The 19098-nt window shown below is 42.5% G+C and overlaps 1 protein-coding gene across 1 annotated transcript in view; it reads right to left on the bottom strand.

Annotated features, from left to right (window-relative positions):
• The window catches only part of GRIN3A (glutamate ionotropic receptor NMDA type subunit 3A), a 250352-nt gene that overhangs the window by 112098 nt on the left and 119156 nt on the right, over nt 1-19098 (bottom strand). Inside the window, exon 5 of the mRNA XM_007950325.1 lies at nt 9384-10431. Coding sequence (XP_007948516.1) covers nt 9384-10431 — 1048 coding nt within the window. The remainder of the gene's footprint in view (nt 1-9383; nt 10432-19098) is intronic.

Below are 19098 nucleotides of genomic sequence, written 5' to 3'. Positions count from 1 at the left end.
CTAGAGGCTTTTCTTCACTCAGACAGCTGCTGGCTGCTGAGACTGACAAACCCAAGGTTGACAAATAAAAAGGCACAGTCCTGATGTTACCAAACCACACGACAGGCCATTAATTCAAATCCATTTAAAGTCCCAAGGTCAGCAGAGCATGGCAGGCTGCTGAACAAGGACACGGCTACATGCAGGGTTCAAGCATGCCATAAGCTAGAGACCATTCCCAAAGCTGTTTCTTATATACTGGAAGCAGACCACATACCCTCAGCTGCTCACAATAGATTCCACCATGGAGTTAATTACCAGTCTCACCGTGGGGAATAACTACATTCAGCTGCCCAGCCACTCAGCCAGGCCTGGCCAAGTTGACACACAAACGTAACCACCACACATATTAAATTATTTCTTTTGGACAGAGTCTAAGGGTGAAAGGGCACAAACCCTTTTAAGGTTCTTGATACAAATGGCCAAATTGACTTATGAACATATTGTTCCAGCTTACACTTCTAATAGCACTGGAGGCTGGTGCAGGTCTTGATGCTTTCCCACCAACACTGAAAACTATCAGTAAAAGATGTCTAATTTGATAAGTAAAAAATATCATCTCACTATTGTTTTAGTTAGCATATCTTTAATTGCAAGTAAGATTTAACGTTTTTTTCTCTCTTTTTTTTTAATAACTATTGGTCAATTTTATTTCTTTTCTAAATCACTGTTGATATTATTTATTTATTTATTGACTTTAGCATTAATCAGTGCTCTGCTTCTGAAAAGATTTAAGGCAGCCTGTGTTGTCGTGTGCGGTGAGTCAATTCAGTCAATTCAGACTCCTAGAGCAACCTTTTATGGTGGGGCACAACTGCCCCATACAGTTTCCTATTGGGTTGTGATGAGTTGGAATTGAGTGGACAGCAATGGGACTTTTTTTTTTTTTTTTAAATCTTCCTGGCAGATCTCCAAGTCTTTTATCCTGATGAGCCGCTGGTGGGTTTGAACTCCTGACGCACGGTGACCCTGTGTGTCAGAGTAGAACTATGCTCCATAGGGTTTTCAATGACTGATTTTTCAGAAGTCGATCTCCAGGCCTTTCCTCTGAGGTACCTTTAGTGGACTAGAATCCCCAGCCATTGGTTAGCAGCCAAATTCATGAACCATTTGCACCACCTGGGGCCTCACTGTAACTTTGAAAACAAAACAAAACTCATTACCATGGAGTCAATTCCAACTCATAGCAAGCCATGTGTTACAGAGCACAAACCCTCCAGGGTTTTCTTGGCTGTAATATTTTATTATGGATTAAGTGAAAGTTTCCAGAGCAAATTAGATTCCCATTAAGCAATTTATACACAGATTGTTCTACGACCTTGGGCACAATCCCCATAATGTCCCATATGCTCCTGCTCCCCTTCACCCAGTTTTCTGGCCCCTTCCTGCCTTAACTTTGTTTTGGGGCAAATGCTACCTTGTGTTCTCATGTAGCTGACTGTTCTGAAGAGCATACTCCTCCGGGTGTTACTGTTCACTTTATAGGCCCATCTTTCATGTGGCTGAATGGTCATCTCTGCGAGTGGCTTCAGTTCTAAGTTAGAAGGGAGTCTAAGGGCCACAGTCTCAAGGGTTTCACGAGTCTCTATTGGACCAGTAAGCCTGGTCTTTTTTATGAATTTGAAGTATGGTTTGTCTTTTTTCCCACTCTATCTAGTATCTTCTATTGTGGTCTCTCAGACAAAGCAGTCAGTGGTGGTAATGGGGCACCATCTAGTTCTTCCGGTCTTAGGTTAGTGAAGTCCATGGTTCCTGTGGTCTGTTTCCTTTAATCTTTGTTTCTCTTCACTCTTCTTTGCTCCAGACACAAAGACACCCAGAGTTGTAACTTAGATGGCCATTTGCAAGCTTTTAAGATGCAATTACTACTCTCCAAAGTAGGAACAGAACACTGTCTTTGTGGACTATGCTAAGCCAGTTGACTTAGATGTCCCCCTAGACTATGATCCCCAGCCTTCAAAGCCAGTATCTCAGTCCTGGGTGGTATTTTCTTGTGGCTAAGATTTAATGGCAGTTCAAACCCACCAGCCACTCCTCGGAAGGAAGGTTGGGCAATCTATGGCGGTAGTGATACTGCCTCGGAAACCCAAAGAGGGGTTGCTATGAGTCGGATCTGACTCAACAGCAGTGAGTTTGGCTTTTGATTTTTACTATCTAGTTATTGGCTGTCATCGTTACAGAAACAGACCACCAGGCCTTTCTTTCCTGGCCCTCCTGGGTGGGTTCAAACCTTAGGTTAGTAGCTGATTATAAATTGTTTACACTACCCAGGGACCACCCATTGTACTCATTGTACCTTGTTGTTGTTGTTGTTATGTGCCATCGAGTCGGACCCGACTCATAGTGACCCCTCCTTGGGTTTCTGAGGCAGTATCACTACGAAAGTAGATCGCCCAACCTTGCTTCCGAGGAGTGGCTGGTGGGTTTGAACAGCCAGCCTCCTGGTTAGCAGTCACTACCGTTTAAATGACTAGTTGATATACGTGCTCCTTTGATTAATAATGTCTCCCTTTCCCACTGAACACCCTGGTGCAAGGACAGTATCTGTTTCACTCACTACTAAATTCCCAGCTACCAAGCATGGTGCCTAGAACAGAAGTTGTGGTGACTGGATGAATTAAAAATGAGCAACTGAATGGTTCCAGCTTTCTTTTCCCTCATCTCAAACTCCGTTTTCAGTGTCTTGTTTGCCTGGGAGTTCTGGCATTCCCTGATTCTTTGTTGCCAGCTTTTATTACATGAATTCCTACATTTTATTGGGCAGCCACATGCTGTTATATGAAGATCAATAAAGGCAGTTTTTATTATTTTGGGAAATGCTTCTCATTTCCTACTGGGGTCATGCCAGTGTCCTCTGCTTTAATATTTCTGGTTAAGGTTTGCCCTTGCCTTCACAGCAGGTCTATTTAATTTTTAATATTTACTTGAATGTTCAACAGGACTGTGTTTCCTATGGTCTCACTGTAATTTGCCTGTACAAAAATCATAGTAGCCTCTTACCCCCTCTAAGTACCTGACACTTTTGTTTTTTATACCCGAGACACAGAGGCTGAAAAAGAAGAACTAAAAAGCACTTTAAAATCAGCAAATAGCTTGCTATGAGTGCTCATGTAGCCTTCAGAATGGGTCAGCTCAGCTCTATGAGGGAGGGCGGGATTTATTTTTCAGTGTACTCTATAATTTGCAAAGTGATTTCTTATCTTATATCCCAGCAGAGTTAATGTCAATGATTGGAAGGTTCCATGAATGCTCAGATCTACTCCTCAGACCACAGAGACCAGATGGAGCCTTAGTTGAATAAAATAATAGAACTGTTTGCATTCACCTGTCAGTCATCCCAAAAATGCTAAGAGGAAATGACTTTGGATGATGAGACAATGGGTGCTTGCTTCCATCTGTCTACTGCCTCTATTTTCTGCATCGCCTGTAATGATCAACACTTGTTTTATGTTGGAGAAACACCCAAATAATCTCTATTAAATGTATCACTCAGAAAGTCCTGCTTTCATGGTCTCATGCTTCCAGAGCCCACCCGCTTTGAAGCATGGCATTTACTGCCCAGATGGGCCAGTGGGAGACTGTAAGAAGCTACATATATTACTTTTAGGGTAAAATAAATTGTTCTGGTGAAAACAGTTTAGTTAAGTGAGGACAGAGCCATCCTCTGGAATTTCATTGGCACAGCAGGCCAGTCCCTCTCCCTTGAGGTTATCTGCAGGAGCAACCAGCAACAAGATTATTCCTTCCCTCTGACCCCCTATCAGGGAAGAAACCTCCCTGTCTCCCTTGGCTGCTGCAACATGGAGTGAATCATAAATCGGTCTGTCCTGTACAGGCTTAGGCTTTAATTTGATTTCTGATTCAAAGTAGTCAGTTGAAGCCAATGAATCTCAGTCCTGCAATGGTGATAGAATGTCTGCACTCTAAACTCCAAACAGGTTTATTAATTGTGCTAAATGTATAGCCAGCATGCTAAACAATTATGATCAAGAAGAAAAATGGAGCTATTACATTCATCGTAAGTTATCTGATATCACAGTTACAGATACTTATGCAGCCAGGGCTCAATTTACTGAGAGACCATGTATAAATATACACCACAAATCTTACTGTATAAGTCAATAGGCTTTCACCCAAATACATATTCCTGTAGAAATAGTTTATGAGTGGTGTTTAGCTTCCCAGACTGATCCTCAAAAACTCAAAGCCAAAAATTCAGATTGGAAATATAAACTACCCAAAAAGTAAGGAAACAATATTGTTATAATTTTAAATACTAGATGCATCAGAAAAGTAGGTTTAAGAAAAGAGTAGAGACACGTGGGTCTTTTTCAGAGTTGGAGTGTCTTCCTAAGGCACCTGACTGCTAACCGGAAGGCTGGTGTTTCAAATCCACCAGCCACTCCTTGGAACGAAGACTGGCCAATCTACTTCCGTAGTGATACTGCCTCAGCAACACAAGGAGGGGTCGCTATGAGTCGGGTCCGACTTGACAGCACACAACAACAACAACAACAACAACAACAATGGTCTTGAAGGGCTGGAGGCATCAATTCTCTGAAGTTCATTTCTTAAGAGAATGTTCCTAGGGAAGTCTAGGAGTTGCTAGTCTCAATGTTTTGGGGCACGCAGTTATATAACACAGAGGCTTGGTGAGATTCTCCTGAGTAACTGAAGAAGAGTTAGAGGCGAAGAGAAGGAGGCAGGACGTTAAAGAGCATTCATGTGAAGGCAGAGGAAAATCTTGCCTGAGGTGAATTAACTGACCGGCGAGTAGTGAAAATGGCGGCCTGACTTAGGGGAAGCCATCCCGGTACGTGGGCGATGAGGGGAATGGAAGAAAGTGAAGAGTGATGAGACACTCTCTGGGATGGAATAACAGCTAAAATGTGAACAGTACTCCACATGGCGGTCACCTCTCGTTCCAATTTTGGGACAAAAATCCCAGAAGAACCACAGATGTGTGATGTCTATGTAAATGATAGGTTCCCATTCATTGGAATTAAAATGCTAACAAACGAGTTTGAAAAATGAGAATGAAAATTTGAAAATACTGGAAGGAAGTAAACTACCTAAACCCAGTTTCATCAGACGTTAAAACACACCAACACACACACAGACACGAACACTCACAGACACACACAAACGTATACACACACACGCTAATTCTCCTGGTTTGGACTGGGTACTGATCAACCTCTTGCCTCCTTCTGATAACCACTGGTGAGCTGCTACACATGGCAGGTGAAGTCATGTCCATCTTCATTTTAAAGAATCGAAACTCAATCTATAAAATGGTATTCAAGGGCTGGCCTGACTTTGCTGCAGGGCACCTTCCCCTCCTTTCGTTCCACCTCATCTCTCCATGAATCCTGTCATCCAACTCCTTGGGATTCTTGGTCAAGACCTTTTCTCTGAATAGCAATTTTCCTCCCACCACCTTCATTCAACACACAGCAGTGCCTCTCTGCCCAGGATTCCCACTAGCTTCAATCTCACTCCTGGACTCTGGCCCCATGTTTCCTGATGGCACCTGGACGTTCAAAACAGATAGTAAAACGCCACATATGACACTGAACCGATCACCGTATCTCTTCACCCACAGACTGCATTTTCTGCTTCCCCGAATGGACTGTCATCTTAAACACCCAGGCCTGCAACTCTGAGAGTCAAACTTTTTGTTGTCTCCCACACTCAGTTAATTGCCAGGTAGGTCCTACAGATTTGACGACCACAGTGTTTCTTACAGCCTTTCTTCCTTACATCAGTGACCACAGCCATAACTTCAACTCTGTTCACTTTCTTTATTTTCCAATCTGGTCTCTGTGCAACATTAGAAGCAGTTGTTCTAATGGATGCTGCTTTCCTGCGCTATTCCATTGTTCAAAACTGTAGGTAGATCTCCAATGTCAGTTGAAATCCTCTTTTTTTTTTTTTTTTTTCCCCAAACTTACGTTAAAGACTCTCCATTATCTGAACCTAACTTACCTTTTTTCAGACGTAGACCTCAGCTCTTCCCTTTCAGGTAATGTATGCTGTGACTAAATAAACCAGAAGACCAGCTGTCGTCAACTTGGACTCATGGTGACCCCATGTGTGTTGCAGTACAACTGTGCCCCATGGGGTTTTCAATGGCTGAGTTTTTGCAAGTCATCATTGGTCCTTTATTCCAGGAGCCTCTGGGTGGCAGCTGCCCAGCCAAGCACATCAACCATTTGGACCACCCAAGGACTCCAGCTAAATGAAAGTGGTGGCATAGTGCCTAAGGCATTTGACTGCTAACCAGAAGGCTGGTGGCTGAGGCCACTCCTCGGAAGAAAGATTGAGCAATCTACTTCCGTAATGACACTGCCTCAGAAAACCAAGGAAGGGTCACTATGAGTCAGAAAATGACTTGATGGCAGTGAGTTTAGTTTTTTTTTTTACGTTACACACTGACAATCCTGTGTACTTTCCACCTTTATTTGGAATGTCCCTTCCTTGTTCCCTGTCCCATACGACCAAATGCTGAGTACTCTTCAAGGGTAAGCACAGATTTTATTAGTTAAGCTTTTCCTTGATGTACTACTGAGTTAAAAGTGATTGCTCTTTCCTGGAATTTTGACAGTATTTCATATATGTCTTGTGGCGCTGTGGTTAAGGCATTGGGCTGCTAACCAAAGAGTCAGTGATTCAAGCCCACCAGCTGCTCCATGGGAGAAAGATAAGGCAGTCTGCTTCTGTGAAGATTTGCAGCCTTGGAAACCCAATGGGGGTTGCTGTGAGTCGAAACAATCGATGGAATGTTTATAACTTTCTGAACGGTTTCTCCTTGTGTGGGGCTTCTGCCTTTTCTCTCTTACTTGAGTGAAGCTACATTATTTGACATATTTATCTCCAAATTTCTCCACCTAACTTAGTGTACAAAAAGGGTACAACCCTCAAGGAATTTAGTATTGGTAGGAGAGAAAAGCTCTTACTTGAATAACTACAATACACTTAAGACTAAATGCTGAGTGCCTGGAGGGGTTAAGGACCTGCAGAAGAATGGAAATTAGTTTCATCACATCTATCCTGGGAGACTGGGAACACTATGTAGTCTGCATAATACCACATATCGGGATGAAAACAAGAAAATGTATTCATCAGAATTATTTCCCAAAAGTACAAATGCCAAGTATAGTTAGCTAAATCATCTGGGTGTCTTTAGATGGAGAAGGAAAAAAAGAAAACACAGCTCAAACCTCTAAGTGAAAGTCTTTTAACAGAGAAATAGCATTTGTAAAGATTATACATTTATTGAGAACCTTGGTAGAAATTCATTTTTTAGATCCAATTAAAAATGGCATAGGTTCAGACTTGTCCCACATCATTGACAGCTTACTAATTGTGACCAGAGTTGACTTTGTTCATTCAGCTGACTTTGTTTCGTGGGCTGGGTTATGTAACAATTTCATCTCTTTCTTCTGGTGGACATAGGGATAGAATGGCTGCTTGTTTTTGCTGAAAAAATTGTTTTATTGCTGTTTATGCTTTACCATTATGGTTTTCTTCGTAATCCCCTACAACAGTCATTGCTTCAGGCTTCTCAAGTAGAGCATATGTGACTTAATTAAGGCAAACCTCGTTTCTGATTAATGAAAATGCTGGGCCGTATTAAGCTTTTAGGTAATTGTCTGGAATCTCTCTGACAGTGTGGCATGTGTCAGATTTTTCTTGTTTTGCATCATGAACTGAATTGTTTCTACTTGAGTTTGCGATTTAGGCATCACTTTGGCAATATTCTCGCAAAAAATATGAGGAATCCTCTGGAGAGACTGGACCTCAGGGAGATCTGCGGGCTTGCTGGGCAAAGAATGAACCAAAAAGAAAAAAAAAAAACTCACTGCCGATGAGTCGATTCAACTCATAGCGACCCCTCCTTGGGTTTCTGAGGTGGTATCTCTATGGAAGTAGATTGCCCCACCTTCCTTCAGAGGAGTGGCTGGTGGGTTTGAACCGCCAGCCTTCTGGGTAGCAGTCAAGTGCCTTAGGCACTACGCCACCAGAGCTCCCAAGGAATGACCGGGGTTGCTAACGGTGCTGCAGATCTGGATGCAGGAGCCATCCACGTCTCTCTTTGGGGTGACACATTTGTTTATGCTAAAGAACTCATTTGTGTTCACTGAATTCAGACCCCAGCCTAAAGCCCCGAGTATTCACCAAGAAGCACACGAATCCTTGCCCAGTCAGTGAGCCATTGTCAGCTTACATCCTTTCATGAGCTTAATGTCACTAACCAGAGGCTTGCAGTATATGGGCCAAATTTCTCCTGTTCTTTGGTTGCAAGCCAGACCTCATGTCCTAATCCAAACCGTCTATGAGAACCCTCTACAACTGCCACCAGCCCTCTGAGTCACTCCATCACTTGCTAAAGACTGTTGCAAATGTCCTATTTATCGATGCATTTTTTTCAGTACTTAACCGAAGTTTCTAACAAATGGTTCAATACATTGAGACCCGGTTTAGTAGGGGCATTTGAAAAGGCATGCAGTGCAGTGAAGTGCTTACTATAGCCTTCTAGCCATAGTCTTCTATTTCATGATGCATTATAAATATTAGTCTCTATACCTGTGTTTATGGCCTCATTTTGGAGTGAGTTATTGGTTATGTCTAGGATATCAAAGGCAGCCAGATAGATCCAATTCTCTTAAGCCTCCTTGGACACTGTAATGGGACAGCTGGCACCTTCCTTTCCACCCGAGGTGGCCAGCTGTACAGTTGTCCTGACTTCGTAAGAACATTTACAACATCAACACCAGGTCCTTCAGCTAACCAAACATGCCACATTAGTTAGTGCGGTACTTCTCGTTGTACACGTGAGTTCCCTAGCAGCTGACTTTGGGTACTCATGATAAAATGTTAGCCCTTCACACTTTACTATTTTCTGATGGTGAAAAGGATCTTTTGCTATTTAAAATGTAGAGCCTACTATTTATTTCCATTAATTCCCAAGAGAAGTAATTAATTATCTTAAGAAGTTTGCTTTGGGTGAAAATGCATTATGCTAGAGACGTCAGAATTGACTGTTTCCTGACAACAGTTCTCAGATGGCCAAATAACATGATGAAAAGCTGCACTAATGGATGGCTCCCCCAGAGTGGCTTTCTCTAAAACAAACACCTCCGACAACTCTCACTCTTTTTGTCCCACTTAATAAAACAAACATTTAGTTCAAGCAGACAAGAGACTTTGTGGCTAATATTATAGTTGGCTGAGAGAATATTCTTGTGTTATACAGAAGAACATAAATGTAATATAGAATAAGGCACTCATGTGGAGTTTTAACAGACAACAGAGAAAGCTAGAGTAAAAAGAAGTATTACCTTCGGGTCATGTATTCCAGAAAGCTCTTCATAGATCTTCTCACCTACCATGACGGCAGCCAAGTTTGCTGTATATGTGGAAAGGCAAAACATACAGAAAATGGCCCAGAGGTTCATTAGAAACCTTCCAGTCCAGCACTTTGGGGGTTTGATGGCTGCTGTTCTACCAAACAAGAGAGCATAACAGACATTCAAGGCTGAAGAGAAGGAGAAAACTTTACTTCTATTCCGTCCCTTAGGAGTCATACCAAAAGGACTCTTCCATTCATACAGAGTGAGGAAGATGGCAGTGATGTGCAGAGCCACAAAAATCCCCAGCCACATGGTCCAGTGGAGTGGCCACATGAAGGCTCCAATGGGAGCTGCTGTGTCTCGGGTCCTCACTAAGATGCCCAAGCTGGTGGAGAAGAAAGGGCTGGTGAAATCTATCACCTGGCTTCGTGCAGTATTGATGCTGAAGGAAGTGACTGCCATGTGGGCTGTCCCACTGAGAAGGTCACCCACCAGCCCAGTCCAGTGCCCATTTTTCCAGGCTCCATACTTTCCATCCCCAACAATATAGAGGTCAAAGTCAAAGTTCATGTCTTCTGCTAGCTTTTCTAGAAGATCGATGCAATACCCATAGCAGCATTTCTTGAACTCGATGGGCACTGTATCGTTACTGCTATGGAGGCTGTTAAAAAGACTGTTCAGTATAGAGGAGTCATTAGTCATGGGGTCTAGACAGAGTTGGCCAGCAGGGCACAAGCCTTCATCATCGACCTCGCGTGTGAAGACAAATGGGTGCTCAATCAGGGTAACTACTCTCAAGTGTAGCTTACTTGGGTGTTGGAAGTGGGTTTTGTGCCTCTGCGCCTGCTCTGGCCATATCCCATAGTCCATGACAATCTTCCCCCCGTGCCAGCTGCCCAAGCGAGTCCACATTGGCTTTCCCATGGGGTCATGTTGCAGATTCCAGATGAAAAAGTTGTTATCTGAGCTGACGATGGTGGAACCTTTCACTTTGATGGAACCACTGAGGCCTCTGAAAGTGGTGTTGGCTAGAAACCTGGCAAAGAGGAGCAAAGGCAAAAAGTCAGGAAGAGAAATCAGGCAAAAGACAGGAAGGGATGCTACTCTTGCTTCAATGAGAAACAGTAGCATTGCCTATCGTTTCTTTAGGAATTAATAAAGTGGGCTCCTTCTAGGAGACTCCCACTCCCCTGAGCGACTGGGAGATCTCACTCTCATGTTCTAGTATCTGAGCTGGCACTTGATGCTTGGTCTCACTCCTAATCTGTTCATTTCTAGTAAAGAGCTGTGTTAATTGTTTCTGTTGTTAACTGTCAATTATATGTTCTCACAATTTTCAGTTACGGCGATTCTTAGCATCTTTAACGTGGTTATTTCCACTCTTCACTACAGTTGATTACAACTAGATCTGCTCAATAAATACTTTTGTTGTGGGGAATGAGTTTTAATAAATATGGGTAAACTTTTATAATTGCCTAAAAATTGCATTCCTAGCAGCAGAAAATAGCCAAAATCTTGTTACCAATGTTTCTCCTTGCAGAGTGGAAACAATCACCATATCTATCCCTAGGAGGCCAGTCACATCTACATGTTGGAGCTCATCTATGGAGCAAAAACAATGATAAATAGACTTGCAGTTCTCAGGATAATCTCAGGCTACCCTTCCTCTAAGTCATTAGAGGAAAACAATTGGCTTTGGCTTTAGAGAGAGCATCTGCCAGAAGTCAAAGAAAGGAAAATTACCAAGCGAATGATATACTTATTTATCCTTAACCCTGTGAAGGAGCCCTAGGGGTGCAGCGGTTTAAGGGCTTGGCTGCTAACCAAATGGTCAGTTGTTTGAACCCACCAGCTGCTCTGCTTTGTGGCTCTGCCACCACAAAGATGTGGCAGTCTGCTTCCCTAAAGATTCCAAACCAAACTCACTGCTGTCGTTGAGTCAGGTCCGACTCATAGCGACCCCTCCTTGGGTTTCCAAGGAGGTATCTGTGCAGAAGTAGATTGCCCAGCCTTCCTTTCGAGAAGTGGCTGGTGGGTTTGAACTGCGAGCCTTCTGGTTAGCAGTTAAGTGCCTTAGACACTACGCCACCTGTAGAGATTACAGCCTGGAAAACTCTATGGGGCAGTTCTACACTGTCGTATAGGGTTACTATGAGTCAGAGTAGACTCCATGGCAATGACTTTGGTATGAACCCTGTAAACCAGGTCACCAGTAACATGCCTGATCTGGACTAAAAGGGAAAACACATGGTCATGCCGCCATCTGTTTTGAGTTTGGAAAGATAAGACAATAAGAGGCAACCCGTAAGCTTCGGCACCTGTGTAGCCTTAATTATGGCTTGTGTCAAACAAAGGTCCAGGCTCTGGCATTGGGCACACTTCCATTTCAATATTGGCCTAGTCACCTTCCAGCATTGACCTTGGGGAATTGACCTAACTCTCAGCTTCAGTTCTGTTTTTAACCATATGGACTCAAACACACCAACAGTCATGAAGACGCAGGACCAGCCAGTGTTTCATTCTGTTACACATAAGTCACCACGAGTCAGAGGCAACCTGACAGCAGCTAACAATAAGCTTCAATTCCTTCATCAGTGACGAGGGGAAATAACACTTCCTCCATTCCAAGGGTAGGAGACAGTGCGTGTAAAGCACATGCAATACCCTAGAACATGAAACAGATGTTCCGGCTCTGCTGCCATTAGTGTCACGCAAGTGTCCCTAGGTCACAATGCCAAGTATTTTATAGAATCTTTCTAGTTGGAGACACAAAGTACTGCATTATGATGAATCCATAAAGGGTGCTCCAGGCACATTTCAAATGGGAAGGGACTAAATGGAAATGCAGAATGTAACAAAGAAGACACTTGTGAGGAATCAGACGGTACAACGCTAAGCTCTCAGCAAAACACATTCATCCGTTGCCTGTTGCAAACACTCTGTAATTTACAAATGCAAATAAAAATAGAAGTTATGCTGCCACAGAAGGGACATAGAAAAATGAGAAAGTGTGAAAAATGTGCTAATTTTCATTAGAGACAGAAATGTAAATCACATTTGAAGATGCTACTATCACTCAATTCAGGGAAACTGTTCATTTTGGTAGATCGCAGCAATGATAATTATTCATGCTAGCACTCCCTCGTGGGACTCTTACCACTTAAAATGAATTCTGTTTTGCAACAAGTAATGAAGTCTCAGTTATCTTAGATTTGAAAACAATTTTCTGCTTCTTTAGAAAAGCAAGGAACCAAAGCATTAAGACATACAGATCAATCAATTGATAATTACCTACGTACTACTGTAAGGGAAGGGTGACTGCCACTGTGTTTCTGATGAGCAACCTCTTTTAGATCTGTTAAAACACATACACACCACGCTTGCTGACCCAGCCTAGGGAATGAAGTGGTCCCTAGTAAATAGCTTGATTTCATTTGGTCAATTTAGTGATTGGGAAAGTTGTAAAAAGAGGAGCTCTTCATGACTTTAAGAATCTTTGGGGCTTAATGACTATAGATTCTTTAACTAGATGGACTCTTGAGAGATTATCTCTGACTAAATATATACTTAAACTATCTCAGCAAAGAAGGCACTAGAAGTCTTTAGAAATCTTTCAGAGATCATACAACTCCATCATTCCAATAGAACCTATTCCTCATGATGTTGTTATTGGGAGTGGCTGGCAACCCTGAGAATGCAGAGTTGAAGGACTCCATACAAGCTTAACTGCTTCCGCCACACAGCTACCACATTCCTTCTTATAGGTAGTAAATGACATTCAAGTTGGCCATGACTGAAAGACAATGCTCACTGGTCTCTGAGGCAGTCATTTGTCACTGAAAGGCAAATCAGTCATGATTTCAATGTCTTCAATTTCCCCACACCAGAAACCCCAGTGCTTATTTCACTATGCAAGTGGAATACTCAAAAAAAAATTGGGTCCCAGAGAATCCTGATGGATTATTTGTCCACTGAAGGCTTATTGAAAGAATCTCATTGATAGTTTTGACTCACAGTGTCCTTCATGATTTATTCTTTGTAATGACCGCAAGTACCAAAGGCTAAATCCTCACAATATTAGAGAAAAAGAAATGATTGACATCCTGCTATTGCTTAAACTGAATTCTACCATGTTCCTTTTTCTCTTGCTCTGAACTTTTCTTGGATGAGAAAGAAAAAGGAAATTTTGGAAAAATTTTATTGGTAAGATAAACTGATAAATGACCAGACACTGCTCTTGGCACTAGGGTGACAGATGAAAGATACGCTCATTGTTCTCAAAGAGCTCAAAATCTAGTTAAGGGGAGAAAGAGCAGTGAACAAATGATTCTAAGCCAGTGTAATGGGAGTCATTATAGAGGTCAATCCAGGTGCCCTTGGAAAGGAGAGCAGGGGTACCTGCCCAGTCTCCTGCCGGGGTGCCAAGGAAGGTAGTTCAGAGGACGAGGGGTGAGAGCTGAGTCTGGAGAGAGGAGTCACAGTTCGCTTGGAACAAAAGCTGGGGGACAGTGCTGTAAACCTAGGGAGACTTGTGTAAAGGAAAGAGGTGGAAGAGTTGGCTGTCGGAAGGCTAACAAAGTAGTGAGAAATAACGCTGGAGGTGGGAGACTATCACAAAAGGTCTGAGGCCATGATGAAAGCAACGTGGAACCACTGAGATTTCATCTGGGGAGGGATGTGTTCACCAGATTTTAGATTTTTTTTTTTTTTTTTTTTGCCCTGAAAGCTACAGGACAGGGTTTGGAAGAATGAGGGAGGCTCCATCTAATTCTGCAGGGGGATGATGTTCCCCCCCGCCCACCTAGCTTGCTTTCTTCCCTTCTCTCTGCTTCTATCATAAAAGGTTCAGGTGGCAAGGTCTAAGGTAGTCGCAGTAGAAATGGAGCGGAGATGGTATAATCAAGAGATGTTTAATCTTCAAAAAGAAAGACAGTGATTTTGAAAGGGCCAAATGGACATGACTGCACGTAGTTCACAAAGCATACTAAGAATGTGGGAAACTTGTGTTGATGGAAGGTCGTAAGAATAAGACCTGGAGTTACTACTTGAATATAAACTCACTGTAAACCCATAGAGCATTGTGGCTGTAAGAAAGAAAACTTCCTTGAACAGAAATTTAGAGCCTTGGTAACAGGGAACAAGAAGTTGCCACTGAGTTGATTCCAACTCATGGTGGCCCATGTGTCGCAGACTGGAACTCTGCTCCATACGATTTCAATGGCCGTGAGCCTTCTAAAGCACATCACCAGGGCTTGCTTCAGTGAGGCCTCTGGCTGGATTGGAACCACCAACCTTACCATTAGTAGTTAACTGCTTAACAGTTTACCCTACCCAGAGCACATATCTTCTAGATATGAACTCTAAATGGATCTTCCAAAGTCAGGGATGTTATGAGGAAAGAAAGTGGAAACTACATCAGGGAAGGGGGCAAGAATAACAATCTGATTGGAGAGCAGGGTAAAAAAAATATTTAAAAATAGGAAAAGCAAGTTTGAACCAGACTGTAGAGGCCCCACATGTTTGTCTTTTGAGACTGGATTTTATTTAATAGAAAAGAGGAGCCATGAAGGTTTCTGAGCAGAGTAATAACATAACCAGAAGTCTTCATTAATAATATTGATTTGGAAGCAAGTAGAATACGGACAGAGGAAGGAAGAAATGGTGAGCAGGAGATGCTGAGAAGAATGCTACCATCACTGTGTTGTGGTAAGTCAAGAGACTGGATCTGTGTGAGGGAGAACCTGCTTCAGCACTGTGCTTTACAGATGAATGCTTAATAAAAATAGTTCAGGTATTCATCCTTTTATTTATTTATTAAATCAGCAAATCTCCCAAGTTACCACTCTGCTCAAAAGAACGAGACTCATTAGGTCATTTGCACTGAAATAACTTATTACCCAGTAAAAGCTCCCAATTAGGCCACTAATTAAGAATATGTGTTGATTTGTTTAGGAGCCAAGAGACAAAATTTGCACTTCATAAATTATGCAAAAATGCTTTTGAGACAGTTCACAGCTTAAATCTGTTTAATACATTAAAGATATATTTTAGAATCCATATTTGTACCCCAAAATATTGACATATTACTTAAAAAGGATTTTCTTATTCATTAAAACAAATGAACAAAGATGTTAACAAAACAACACATCACCCATTCAGTCACGAATTTATCCAACAGTATTCACTATGTGTCAAGCACTGTTCTAGTTGCTGACAGTATAGCAGTGAACAAAACAGACAAAAATCTTTGCAATTAATGTGCAGCTTATATTCTATGGCAGGAGACAGGATAAATGTCATAAATATGGAGTATGTATGAGATGTTTGATAGTGCTAAGTGCAAAGGAGGAAAAATAAGGAAAGGTAAAGGGCTAAGAATTGTCGGAGCTGGTGGTAGTGGGGTGAAATTTTAGATCTGAGAGGCCAGCAAGTGCCTCTCTGAAGAGATAGTATTTGAGTAAAGAGCCATAGAAAGGAAAGGAGCTAGCTGTGATGATATGAGGGAAAGAACATTCCATGTAGAGGAAAGGAGCTCTGGTGGCACAGTGCTTAAGGCACTTGACTGCTAACCAGAAGGCTGGCGGTTCAAACCCACCAGCCACTACTCGGAAGGAAGGTTGGGCAACCTACTTCCATAGTGACACATGAGTTGGGTCTGACTCAACGGCACATAACAACAACAACAACATGTAGAGGAAAGGGCTAGTCCAACATCCGTGAACTGGGATTGTGTCCAGTATGTTTGAGGTATACGCAGGGGGGTGAGAGGCAGAAGAGTTGAAGATCAGGTCAGAAACTTAAGGGGACGTGGGGGTTAGGGAAAATAGGATTTTGTAGGTCACTGTAAGGACTTTCACTCTGAGATGACACATCTTTGGGCGTTTTGAGCAGAAAAGTGATATGATATGCTTATGTTTTAACCCAGTACTCATCTGTCAGTTTGTCATACTGTGTTAATGCTAGAACCTGTGCCACTGGTATTTTAAATACCAGCAGGATCATCCATGGTGCATAATTTTCAATGGTGCTTCCAAATCAAAACAGACTAGGAAGAGAGGACTGGTGATCTACATCTTAAAATGGACCAATGAAAATCCTGTGGATCACAACAGAATACTGTCTGATGCAGAGCTGGAAGATGAGGCCCTGGGTGGAGAGGCATGAGGAAGGCCCAGGACCGGGCCGCATTCTGTTCCATTATGAATGAAGTCACCATGAGCGAGGGCAACCTGGATGGCAACGGACAAGGGACATTTTACCAGGATTATCACAGTATTGTGCTGAGAATGGAGTAAATCGAGACAAGGACAGAAGCAGAAAGACCAGGTAAAAGGCAGTTTCAAATACCCACATGGGGAGGATATGATGGTTTGGACAAGGTGGTAGCAGTGGAGGTAGAAAGAAGTGGTTGGGTTCTAAATATATTTTGAATCTGGAACTGACGGGATTTGTTGAGGGCTCAGATACGGTTGCTGGAAAAGCAGAGTCAAGAATTCTACCACAGTATTTGCCTGAGCAACAAAGGACAGGGTTGCCACTGACTAAGATAAAGAACACTGTAGAGGAATGAGATTGGGGGTGGGGGACAAATACTAAGAGTTCAGTTTTGCTAATCACTTGACTGCTAACCAGAGGGCTAGCAGTTCAAACCCACCAGCCACTCCTCAGAAGGAAGGTTGAGCAATCTACTTCCATAGTGATACTACCTCGGAAACCCAAGGAGAGGTTGTTATGAGTTGGGTCTGACTCATAACAACAAGAACAACAAGGTTGAAATAACCTATAGTCATCCAAATGGAGATGTCAAGTAGGTAGTGATTGTCTGGTGTTCAGGAATAAAATCTGGACAGTGGATATAAATTTGGGCACCATCAGCTTAAAAATGGTGGAAGGAGACGAACCAAGATTACAGTGTGATAACTGTAGATAAGAAGAAGGGGTCTCAAGATAAGTGCTGGGGTCCTCCAACCTTTAGAGGTGGCACAGGTAAAGAAGAACTAGCAAAGGAAACTGAGAAGGAGTAACTAGAGAGTTAGGAAAAAAGCAGGCAGTGTTGGGGTCTAGAAGCCGAGTTGAAATGGTATTTCAAGGAAGGGGCAATGATCAACTATGTCAGTGCTTCTGATGGGTCAAATAAGATGAGATCTGAGAACGGATCATTGGTCTCAGAAACATGTAGGTCTCTGGTGACTTCAAAAGAATAATTTCTATGAAAGTGTAAGAAGCAGATTCAAGGAGAATGGGAAAAGAGAAATTACAGATAATACTTCAGAGGATTATGCTATAAAGAGAAATGGAGAATAGTGGCCGGAGGGGAAAATCAAGTAAATATTTACACTCCAATATATGGATTGAATTGTATCTCCCAAAATATGTGTTGCAATCCTAACCTCTGTGCCTCTGGTTATAATCTCATTTGGGAATGGCTTGTCTTTGTTATGTTAATGAGACTGATTAGTGTAGGCTGTATCTTGAGATATAAAAGAATCTCTTTTGAGATATAAAAGAGATTAAACATGAACTAGCAAGCAGAGTTGGGGAAGGGAGATGCCAAGCACATGCAGACTGCCCAGGAGCAGACAAGGACCTGCCTCCTGAGCCGACAGAGAAGGCCTTCCCTGGGGCCAGCACCCTGAATTGGGACTTCTGTCCTCAACTGTGAAAAACCAAATTTTCCTTGTTAAAGCCCCCCAATTTCAGTATTTCTGGTATAGCAGCACTAGATAACTAAGACGGAATTTGGTACCAAGAAGTGGGATTGCTGCTGTAACAGATACCTATGATGTAGAGTGGTTTTGGAATTGGGCAATGGGAGAAGCTAGAAAAGTTCTAAGGTGCCTGACAGTAAAAGCCTAGATTGCCTTGAAGAGACTATTGGTAGAATTACGGATGTCAAAGGCAATTTGGGCAAGAGCTCAGAAGGAAGTCAGGAGAGCTATAGACAAAGTGTCTAGTGTCTTAGAGAAGACATAGGACACAAGCAACAGAACGTAGGTGGAAGTGTGGATGTTAAACGTGCTTTTGGTGAAGGTTTAAGAGAAAACGATGCATGTGTGACTGTACAACAGAGGAAAGGTGATGCTTTTTATGAAGTGCCAAAGGACTGAGCACATGAATTATGTTGCAATGTTTGGTGGAAGGTAGAATTTGTTAGTGATAGACTTGAATATTTGGCTGAGAAGAATTCTAGGCAAGATCTTAAAGGGTCTGCACAGTTTCTCCTTGCTACTTACAGTATAATGAGAGAGGAAAGAGATAAACTTAATGAATTGTGCAAAATGAAAATAAAACATACACATTTGGAAAATTCTGTTGTACAAGCTAAGGACATGTCCTAAAATGTTCACCAAAGAAGTGAAGGAGATTAAGCCTGTGACTGCTGGATCTAAACAACTACCAAAGCAGAAAAATCATTAGCTTAGGCTGATGGAGCCAGAGAAAGAATGAAAGGAAAGAGCACTGTCTGCCTCTTGGAATCCTGCAGACAGGAAACCGGCCAAAGGAGCTAAATCAGTTGTCTTCCAAGGAAAGGAACGGACCATCCCTGAAGCAGCTTGGAGATCAGTAGGACGGTTGGAAGGAACAAGGAAAGCAGTGCCTTCTTGGTTTCCAAGGGTGAGGCCAAAGTCTCTGGAATCTCAAAGAGTGGGGCCACAGCCTCCTAGGTTTCAAAGACCTGGATCTTCGACAACTTGGTTTTGGA

Source organism: Orycteropus afer, unplaced genomic scaffold, assembly GCF_000298275.1.
Source record: "Orycteropus afer afer isolate SDZICR_OR568_19922 unplaced genomic scaffold, OryAfe1.0 scaffold00267, whole genome shotgun sequence".
Taxonomy (NCBI): domain Eukaryota; kingdom Metazoa; phylum Chordata; class Mammalia; order Tubulidentata; family Orycteropodidae; genus Orycteropus; species Orycteropus afer.
The sequence above is the reverse complement of the archived record's forward strand: the minus strand, read 5'-3'. Positions and strand labels throughout refer to the sequence as shown.